This window comes from Seriola lalandi, unplaced genomic scaffold (assembly GCF_002814215.2).
Source record: "Seriola lalandi dorsalis isolate HSWRI2012SDOR001 ecotype SW California unplaced genomic scaffold, Sedor1 jcf7180002054544, whole genome shotgun sequence".
In the NCBI taxonomy this organism is placed as follows: Eukaryota; Metazoa; Chordata; class Actinopteri; order Carangiformes; family Carangidae; genus Seriola; species Seriola lalandi.
The window spans coordinates 2,444,867-2,456,221 of NW_019525097.1; the positions used below are offsets into that span (position 1 = coordinate 2,444,867).

An 11,355-nucleotide genomic window follows, 5' to 3' on the forward strand; every position below is an offset into this window, starting at 1 on the left:
CCCCCCCCACCCCCACATACATTCAAGTAACTTCGTCTTAGCGCACAAATGAAAGCTCAACGTCAGTGCAAAAAGAAGCAAAACATTTTCACATGATACCAAACATTCTGCAGATGCAAAGTCAGGCTGTCTTTTTGGATTTCACTCACTTTTGAAAAATCATTGTTAGGATGACTTTATTAGGGGGAAAAAAAATCTGCTCAGCTGGAAAAGAGTGGGAGCAGTTTCCCCTCAGCACCGTCAGTACTCAGTGTGCAGCAGTGCTTGTAGGAATGTAATATAAATATAGCTCTTACTGATAAATAAATACGAGCCCTGTAATGTGGAATATCTTAAAATTTAAAACGCAATACATGCTTTATGCATGAAAAGTGCGTTTGTGCATTTGAATTTGAGTGTGAACGTGTCCCTATAGTCACAACACAAACTTTTTATAATTCTGTGAGAAGGTTACAAACCGCTCCTTAACATTAATTTGCTTGACTCAGTTTCCTCGCTGCAGAACATGTTGGTCCGGGCACTTTTGATCAGAGATTTACCTCAGGATGGACGGTTAGTGGTGTGCTCGTTCAGTAGCAGCTATAAAGTGACAAATAAATTGGCTTCAAAATGCAAAATGCTCTAGGCCCCTGCTGAACATCTGGAACTGATCCTGACTGTCACCTAAATGTATCGACTTGTATCCAAACACTAACTTGAACTAGAAGTTGTGACCTGAAGACTCCATCATTGCCAAGAAAGGAAAACAACGACATTGGGAAAATTTCAGAATAAAACATACTGCATCTTGCCGAGAATAGTTGAAGCCATAGACTGCTTCAGCATGCCTCCCTTTCTATTTTATTCATGTGTATGGTGTATCTGTGCGTGCACATCACCGTGTGTGTGTGTGTGTGTGTGTGTGTGTGTGTGTGTGTGTGTGTGTGTGTGTGTGTGTGTGTGTGTTTCTGTTCTTACTTTGTAGCCAGAACCATTTTCTTGCGTGCGCTGGTTTCTTTCGGCTCACTGTGCTGCCTCGCCAAATGCTCCCCCACCGCCTTGCTGGGAAACTCTGTCTCACAGGTGTAGCCAAAGTCCCTCGCCAGGTGGAGCGCCTCACCTGAACACAAATGAGAAAAAAAAAAAAAGACGGATGAAACAAACGCTGGAGAGGATTGGATAAAAAAAAAAACTAGTGTATGAAACTATAACTAAAACATTTTGGAAAGTCTTTTGGACCCGCACCTTCCACCAGGGAGGTGAGCAGTGTGACGTTGGCAGCTTTCCTCCGTCCTGCCGGCAAGTTGAGGCCTAGACGGTCTAATTTCTCTCGAAGACACCGGCCTCCGTTCTTAGACTTCGCTCTGTGGGAAAAGAAATAACTTTACATCATCAAACAACAATTTTTTTTTTAAATATAAAACCCAAAAAAATAACAGAATATCTGGATCACACATCATCATCACTGTACATAGTGATGAGCTTGAGCCATAGTACAAATCAAATCATCTGGCGTCCTTGTTCTACAAAGACACGTGTGTTTAATCAAGTTAGGATGGAGGAATATAGACAAAGCCATGAAATTAATCATATAATCAAAGAGTATAAAATTAAAACATGTCAACTCATTATGTATTAAATATGCTTCCTGGTCACTAGTTCCCACGAGTTCCCTCTTTTTTATTGTTTGAGCATTTATTTATGTCTTTCTATACCCAGAGTGAGAGGTTCTATTTTGGAAAACAGTAACAACCGTCCCTGTCATTTCTGATTTAATCTTGAAACGTATGTGCAAACTTCTCATCACATAAAACTTTAAAGATCCTTCTGGGATATTCTGGTTGAAATTACTGATGGTTTTTTTATCATTCTGGAAAAAAACAAACAAACAAAAAAAAAAAACGCAACAAAAAACAGTTTGACTTGGTTAAAAAAACAGGAAGAAAAAAAAAAAAACTTTGGCAAACGACACAAATCCAACAGTAATGTGAAACCACGACTCACATTCAACATTTCTGTGACGTGGACGTGATTTATTTGACTCCAGACGAGCATCATCACCTCTATTTGCACTTTTTTATTTTATTCTATTTTTTAAACTTTGTTGATGCCTCATCTTGTAGGACGAGCCATACCCTATCTCCTGTCTCTTATACACATCTCTCCCTCTGGCTCCCTGGGCATGGCGGCGCGTGCAGCCCCGGCCCCCTCGTTCGCCTACAATAGTCTTTGTGGACGCTACTGTATATCCTCTGTTTCATCTGAGGCTGTCTCTTATACACATCTCTCCCTCTGGCTCCCTGGGCATGGCGGCGCGTGCAGCCCCGGCCCCCTCGTTCGCCTACAATAGTCTTTGTGGACGCTACTGTATATCCTCTGTTTCATCTGAGGCTGTCTCTTATACACATCTCTCCCTCTGGCTCCCTGGGCATGGCGGCGCGTGCAGCCCCGGCCCCCTCGTTCGCCTACAATAGTCTTTGTGGACGCTACTGTATATCCTCTGTTTCATCTGAGGGCTGCAAAGACTCAGGCAGCCGCTCTCCGACGTTCACCAGCCAGATTTACGCTTGTAAACTTGCGTTTTCACTTTTAAAAGCCCCCTCTGTCACACTCTCCTCTTACTTCACTATTATTTTGTAAGTTTGGGAATATTTTGAGAGTCCAATAGAACCTTTCTAAGTCTTTTAATGTTAGATTTTTTTAAAAACACTACCAGGTTGACTCTTTACTATCACAGTTTTAAAAACCACACAATGCTTTTTAGTTTGACTTGTCTTTAAGTCATCAAATCAGATGCATTAAAGACGCTGTGATCACCCTTGTTTTTCCTGGGTGTACAGTAACATGTCTGCCCTGTGTGTGCGTGTGTGTGTGTGTGTGTGTGTGTGTGCGTGCATGCTGACCTGCGCAATATGCCGCCCAGTAAGGAGGCGTTGAGGCACTCTGGCGGGGACAGTCTTCTTTTCACCTCGGCGATGGTCACTTTGTACTTGGAGGTGGAGCTGAGCAGCGACAGGCGGCCCGGTACCGAGCAGAACAGATCTGTAGGATTCACCACACATGTCCCCCCTGCACACAAACAACAACAACACCTGCTACAGCGAGTCTCAGCATCCACAAACGTTCCACATCCACAAATGTTGAGGCGTTACAGGAATAGTTGAAGCACTGGATGAGGTTTTATGGCCTCATTACAAATTACAAGTACAGGGAGTTTAGCTGTACCTGCTCCATGTTAGCTTTGTGTAAGAAGACTACAGCTAAACTTATAAAGTGACCATGGCTGCATTATCAAAGTGTCAGAGATGGGAGTGTAAATAACTACTTCAAGTGATTTGAAGAAGCTGTGCTAGATAACTGACTGTGTGGGAAGATGGAGGACAGACTTGGCCTATATCTTGAAAGTTGCTCTGTGTATTAATTTTGACAAAGCTGAAATGATAAAGCACAACGGTGGAACTGAATAAACTTTCACCGCTGCAAAATGTTAACCAAAGAGCCGTGGACCAGTCCAGCAGATTTCCAACCTACTTTAGCCTGATAAATGCTTTTTTATATATTCTTTATTAATGTTTTGGTGCTACATGTAGCGCCATGTGTCTGAGTAGTCCTGCAGGGGTTCAGGTTGATAACAGTTTGTTTTAGCAGTGCAGACTTTTGACCAACTTTTGTGCTATTTCAGGAGAGTTCCTCTGTAGACACACACTGGAATATGTCAGGCAGGTTTATCATCTGGGATTTTTTTAAATATTTAGATGTGTTATGCCAATATGCCTCTCTGCTTATTAAGGATTAAAGGTATATTAGAATTAAAAAAAATAATAAAAACCCAAACTTCTGTCAGTGCTCGTACACTGCTCTGGCCTTCACATGTTTATACAATACACAGCCATTATCATCAGTTATAGCCTGAAGATTTAAAGATGTGCTTTCACATTTGATTAGAAACTGATCAATAATCTATCAACAAAACAAGGATCTTCTCAAGTTCTATACAGATGCCAACAGAAATATCCCTCAACATACTACTACTACTATACTATGTAATAACAACAACAAACACTGCACTTAGTAGAGCACACACACCAGGAACTGACCATGTGCAGAAAGTTACATACACATCTGTGCAACATACCTCATGCTGCTTTTTTTGTAAATATGCGGTTTAACATATTATATTATTATCTATTATTTATCTTTCTAAGTATTTGTTACTGACATTTTGCAGGTTTTTTTCCCATTTCCATAATAATATTAATAATAATAACGATAATACAATTTATTCTATCAAAGAGCTAGATAAGTAAAAATGTAAATTCCCTCTCAAAAGAAAACAAAGTGTAAAAATGACTGCACTGAAAAGTATTATGGGGTCTGTAGTTCGATAGGTACCTCATTTTGCAGTGACTGCTGCCGCAGGTGATGAGAGGCTGCTGTATTTTTTATTACAAGGGCTGCAGGAGATCCTTTTCTTTACTTGTAGCGCAGGCACTTTGAGGTCTTTAGTGGATGTTTCGAATAAAAATCCACTTAGACCTCGAAAAGCCTTGAGTCGCAGAAAATACATTAAAGTATAACCGTGTCCTCGACCTTAACCCCGTACCTGTCGGAGCTGTGGAGCTGTGGCTCAGCATTGTTCAGTCTGGAACATGTACTTTTTGTAGAAAACATGCTAATTTGTTGTTACATGGAGAAGTTCCAGTGAATGAACCCTCAGTGAATCCTGCCTCAGGGGCAGGTGTGCAGATGCTGAGGCTGTTTTGCACCTCTGTTCTTAGAGGGTGGCTTTAGCATGAGGTCTCCCTGCTTCTTATTTAAAACAATAGCACATATCAGGGCAGGATACAAGGAATACAAATCAACTGTGTGTCTGTGAGCAGAGCAAACAGGAAGTCTCTTGCAGTAACCAAATTCAAAAACTTTACTGAAGCTTTTCCACATGTTATAAAAGATGATAAATCTGAATTGATGTGTTTTCATATTAACCGCCTTTTATATCGTCATGAACTGTAGTTTAATCCACATTTCTGTTTACACTGCCTCAAAAATCCCCTCCAAACTTAACACAAATTAAAAATGCAGCCCATGAAAACCACGTATCTCCAGCTATGAGCTAATAAAACAGCCCTGTGTTCAGCTTGGTGACAAAATATTTTTTCACATAAAACTATGGGTTTTTTAATGGTTTATTCATTTTAATAGCAGGATAATTTTCTTAGTCCATCAGCCAGTTTATCTGGAAAAAAAGTCTACATTAACAAAACTGGAGATGCGTGGTTTTCACTGAACAGTGATCTCCAGCTTGTACTACACTCTCCACTGTATAGCTGTAAACAAAATATGTTTAAATATTGTTTGAATCCTAAATCAATCCAGAAATGATTGTGATAGCAGCTCGGTGCAAACTCAGCCCATAAAAATACATATGATCAAGTATCATTAATCCTCCCTGGCATGATCAATGCTTTTCTTCTCAGCGCTTCATCAGACTCCTTTTAGGCTACTTAAATATTCCATTTATTTTTTTTTTCTTCTATGTACATATATTTATATTTCAGTTTCAGCTCAATATTTGTCTGTATGTACGAACTGTCTGCTCTAACCCCAGGAGGCCAAAACAAAAACCTTCCTTTAATCACCTTCCACCAAGTTGATTTCATTGTGTACTTGAGGTTCCTGAGTGTGTGAATAAATGATTGTGGTTGTGATAGTGAAGGCTCTTTCACATTATTAATTGCATCTGAATCAGTCTAGCTGGATCCTCCTGGAATATATCGACTGCTCTGAGTAGGCCTATTATTATTAAACTTTCACTTGAACTAACGTCTCAAGCAGCTGAAACGCAAGGTTTTCTGTCTGATGTACTGTAGGCTATATTCTATTATTCATCTGCCTCATTATCAAATCTAACAGCAGGGTGTGTCGCTTTGTTATTAGGCCGCGCTGGATATGATGGAATGAAGAAAAAGGGATGCCATTTAGGCCAAATACAGCAACGCTGCAGGCGAAGATTGCGCTCATCTTTTCGTGGCATTTTGGACAATTTGGCCACCAGCTAGGCCTCATATTTAATCTGTATTTTTTTTTTCTCTGAGAAGCTGTTGTTAAAAAAAAAAAACGGAAAATGTGCTAGATTGGCGCCATTTTTCTGGCCGCAGGGAGACCGTAAGACCTGTAGCTTCAGAGACATGTCACCCAGAATCAGCACCATGGACAGCGGCTCGTGCCCACAGCACACCTGTGACATCACGACGGTGTGGAAACAAAAGCTTGTTGTAGTCCAGCGGACAGCACTTTTGTACAAGGCAGTATGGGACTTGTATTTCACTCAGGCTGTCAAAAATGGGCGACTTCAAGTCGAGGGAATCGATTGATAGGGCTACTATTGGTTTGGCTCCTGTGTCTTTGTGTGTGTGTGTGTGTGTGTGTGTGTGTGTGTGTGTGTGTGTGTGTGTGTGTGTGTGTGTGTGTGTGTATATGCGCACGCGTGTGGTGTGCGCGTGTGAAGTCCGTGTCTACATGTGACACAAACCGGGCAGACCTGTCTGTCAGACTCACGCGCTCTGACAGGGGCGCGCGTCTCTGAAAGCCACGGGTTCACATCATATTAATTCCCCTAAAAATGTTTTGATTCAAAGTAGTTTGTATTTTATGTTGCCAAGGGCAATCGAAAAGAGCTATTGCCGGTAGTGCAGTCAGTGGAGCGCGCGGGCCCAGAGGCGATAACGGTATTTAAGCAACGGAGAGTAGCCTCGGGCTGCGGCGCGAGCGGCGGGCGGGATCACACGCGGAATCAAGCGCCTTTTACGAGTTTGCCACGAAAATTAAAGAAAAAGAGACACGGGCCAAATGTCATTCTCCTCATATTTTAACAACAATGTTTATAGCTCTAGAAAAAAAAGCCCGCCAATGTCTTGACAGAAAAGAGAGAGAGAGAGAGAGAGAGAGAGAGAGACAGAGAGAGAGAGAGGCGCGTGCACGGGCTGTAGTGGCGGGGGCGCGCGTCTGACAGATCAGCTTGATCTGTGAGGCTGCTGCTGGAGCTGAACTGGAAAAGGGATAGCAGGGTGATTAAAAACACAGACGACTCCTCCTAAGTAGGATCCGCGTTTCTTGAGTGATTTTCTTTTGAAAAAGGTTATGTGAATATTCATGCCGCCAAAGCCGCAGTCAGAAAGAACAACATTAATATGATCTCGGCTGAATCCGGGGCCCCGCTCGGCATTAGCATATCAAAGCGTCCGCCCGAGGCGAGAGAAGCTATCGATACGGGAGCGGGAGGTAAAGCAAAGATTATTGGTTGTGATGGTTGCAGCGGCTGAGCTCAGGGCCAAATATGGCGCACCATTAACCGAAAGTGATAGCGAAGGGATTCCCGCGTCAATCCGAGAGAAAAGCCCCAACACCTAGGCAGAGCTGATGAAAAATTAAACCCGAGACACAGCCTTCCTCTCTGTGTGGAAAACTACACATAGTCCCGACTAAGAAAAAAAAAAAAAACAGGAGCAGGCTTTGATGGAGCAAAAGCAGATGCACAGCGTGTTTAAACCCACTAGCGAGGAAATAGGCTGGTCTGCTGTGTGCTGCTGCAGACCGAGTCCACATCCTCATCCTCACCTGAAGAGTCGACCTGAGCCCTTCAACACCAGGGTTCACGCTGCTGCTGGCTCTCATTAAACATACAAGTAACAATAATACTGAGATATGGTTGAGCCTACATTACAGCCCACAAATAAATAGCTATGATAAAAGAAAAGAAATAATAAAGGAATAGAATTTGCCCAGAAGCAATCAAATGTCTGGTAAATACTGAAAACTGCTAAATGAAAATTATATTTAAATTTTTATTGGCTTTTTTTAGTTAGCTATTCTTTAATATAGCGTTAACTCCTTTTTTTATTAGCCTATACCATATTAATCTTGCTTTATAAAAAAAAAACATAATGTATTTCGTCAACAGAGCTATAATTTAATGATAGTCCTTTTTTGACATAAATTATTTTACAGTTTGCTATTTGTTTATAGGCAGCTAAAATATAATTAACTGGGTTAAACGCCTACAGTTTAATCGTAGGCTTATACCCGTGTTTTCAAAGGCCTATTTAAATTTCATTACAGAAGAGATGATATCACCAGCAGTGTTTGAGGATTATAACCATTTTATGATCTCAAAATAAACATTAATATTACATTATAGTAGTCTGTTTGTTTTGTGGAAGCCGTCAGTCTGCACTGTTAAAATGTCGCCTACAGGTTTGACTTCAAAAAGGAAGCGTGTTGTAATGTAATGTAATGACTGCTGTGTGACACACTACAGCTGGGTGTATACATTTCACTACTAGGTCATGTTGGCTGCACTATAGTGTGTAGCATATATATTAAATCAATGCCTAATTAATTCCTGACATTGCTGACACTTTATTTAATTTAAACTCAGAGACAAGTTGACTGCTGGGTGTTTGAGTGACGGGGAGCAGCGTCTCTGCGCTTGTTCAACAGTGTGTTAGTGTTTAAACAGGCGAGAGCACGCGGAGCCCGCTCCGGCTGTAACATGTTGACAGCAGACAAGAGAGGAGTGTTCCGCCTGTTTTGTCTGTCTGCTCTCTGTCTTGTCGCGTCGAAGCCGTGGAGTGTGCGCGGCCTCAGGTATATAGCTACTGTAGCTACAGCAGCAGAGAGTATTTGAACGGGGCCTTACCTCTCCGGATGACGCCCCCTTGTCCGTTCAGCACGAGCCCACACTGCGCTTCCACGGAGCCCTGCGGAGACACGCACTCATTAGGAACTAGCAGGGAGGTGAAATCACTTTACCCACATTTTTTACACTGTTGAGGCGCAGTTTAGCCAGCTGTCAGGCTGCAGGTACAGCACACAATAAGAACTGCTTCTTCCCAACGTGGGAGCTGTGGTGCTTTATGGTCTGAATGCAGCACATACAGAAAACCCATAAGCTGCACATAAATCAAACTAAAACCTAAATTTAATAGGGTATACCAGAATAAAGAGAACTATAACATTTAGTAATAATAGTCATAATAATAATAATAATAATAGCATTGTAGCTGAGCTAAAGGCCTTTCTAAATGTTTCAGACCATAACATTATAAAACTCAAGAAAATATAATAGAAAAGTCAGTTTTTTAATCTTTCCTATCACAACAATCATCTCATGACCCCTAAGATTTAGCTAGGCCTATAGGCTTCCTTGTGAACCCTTTGGTTGGAAACCACTGCTTACACATCCTTTATGTGTCTGTGCAGCACTGTAAAGTTTGGCAGTGAGAGTGTAAAAAAAGAAGTGCACCTATAGAGTCCAAAAAAACACACACAAAAAAACTGGCCCTGTTGCGCGCCCTTTGAACAGTTTTCTAGTGGTGGAAGCCTTTTTGTTAGAAAGTGTACATCACTTAGCAGGCTTTGAGTAAAACTGAGGGCACAGTAGTATAAAGGATGCAGCTCACGGCTCACCCAGAAACGAGCTTAATTTGAAAGGCTTCGGGCTATAAAGCGAGGACACCACAACTCACCCAGACTCAGAAATGAGCTGAAGTGTCCAGAATTACTTGCAGCCACCAACCTGTTGGCGGGTTAGCTATAGCCTACTCTATGGGCCGCACACAACAAGCACACTGCGACAGCCTCTATAGGCTAAATATATATGGAAACCTGTTACCGCCGCCATTTTGCTCCAGATCAGACTCGCGTGCTATCAACAATGTCATCAAGAAAGGAGAACACGCGCCTTTTTATTCAGAAAACACTTAATCCCTCGTGCGAGCCTCCAGGCCTGGTCCACACCAGAAGCCCCCTTGCCCTGATTAAAATAAACTGGGAGAAAAAAGGAGCTTGTTGCAGCTTTCTTAACCAGCTCCTGCCTCTGTTTCTTTTCTTCTATTCCGAAGCTAAAGTGATTATAAAATCAATATACAAAACGCAGAGGTCTTGCATGAATTAGCTTAGTGACGGGAGAAAGGTGTGGCAGCTGCTTTTGTTCAGCATGAAAATCTCTTTAGCGCGCTCAAAGATGCGACCGGGCTGCACGAGACCATAGGCGCATCTGTTCCCGTTCATGCATCCGCCGCGTGCAAGCTCAGGTTCACGGGCCGTTTCTTTCTTCGGCTCAATAGAGGGTCAAACCTGCGCCGATTGAATGTCCCGACAGCTTAAAATAATATTTGCTATAGCAACGAGCAGCTATGAGCCAATGTGGTTTGAAAAATAAAATAAATTAAAATGAAATAAACCGGCTGTTGGTTTTAGTAAAATAAATTACATATTTTTGGTATCAAGGAATTCAAATAGCCTAATTAAATTATTCAAAAATAAAACAGTGAGGACATACAGAACAATAAAAATATAACAATAATAATAATAGACATGCAGGCACACCAATAATTCCCTAAACTTGATGCTATATTTAGGGACAATTCACTTTATTTATTCTAATACACATCATCATCCTGAAGCAAAACTGCCACACCCTTTAAATTAAAGTAAAATTAATTCAAGTAAATTGGCCTGTTGTTTTTTTTTTTTTAAACATCTCATTACTCTTCGGATTTATCGTCGTTAGAATAATAATAATAAAAAAACTATTTTATGATTGTTGCTATTTAGTGAAAATGTCATTGTTTGTCCATCTATGTAGCGTAATGATATTTAAAAAATGTCCATAAAAGCGAAGTGGAGTTGGTAAATAGTTAACGTGACTGAAATGATGTGTCACTGTGTTAAATTGTGTTTAACTAGAGACGTGTTTTAACCAGCTCAGATGTCGCTGCATAAGCAACAAAGTTGATTGACGTTAAGTCGGTAATTGGATAAACTACGGTGCTTTATGGTGCTCGAGCTGGGCATTGTGCCCTGAACCCCGATCCGTTAATCCGCCCTTTACCGGAGAATAGAGCAACCAGCGGCTTTTCTTTGCTTCAACAGACAGCCGGACACACACACTCAAACACACATGCACACACGCTCAAGCACCGTGCGAATCCGTTTTCATCTCGACCATTTCTTTACATCGAAAAGAATTATGCAAAATATGGGTCACGTGCGCGCTTGGAAAAATAAAGGGCGGCTTTCACAATGGGATTGTATAGACTGCCAGTCAATTAACCTTTAGAACAGGCCTGCCTCTCAGAGCCACGGTGCCGGGTGGACTTGACATTTACTCAGTCTGTTGTACAGTCACGTTTGGTTTGGCAACAAAATGATCTCAAGATGATGATATCCAATATTATTTACTCCGGAGTAGGACACAGTCGTGTGCTGGAGATAACCTACAGGCCGAATGTAGATGCAGCCATGTCAGTGTCACAGACAACAGACATCTGGCGCTGTCTTTCTGTTCAATATTTTGGAATTGCTGTGTGTGTA

At 41.6% G+C, this 11,355-nt stretch overlaps 1 protein-coding gene across 1 annotated transcript in view; it reads right to left on the bottom strand.

The window, feature by feature from the left end:
* Positions 1-11,355, bottom strand: part of tfap2d (transcription factor AP-2 delta (activating enhancer binding protein 2 delta)) — a 16,148-nt gene that overhangs the window by 3,130 nt on the left and 1,663 nt on the right. Inside the window, exons 3-6 of the mRNA XM_023414970.2 lie at positions 8,678-8,738; positions 2,883-3,048; positions 1,225-1,343; positions 958-1,099 (exon numbers count right to left, since the gene is read on the bottom strand). Coding sequence (XP_023270738.1) covers positions 958-1,099; positions 1,225-1,343; positions 2,883-3,048; positions 8,678-8,738 — 488 coding nt within the window. The remainder of the gene's footprint in view (positions 1-957; positions 1,100-1,224; positions 1,344-2,882; positions 3,049-8,677; positions 8,739-11,355) is intronic.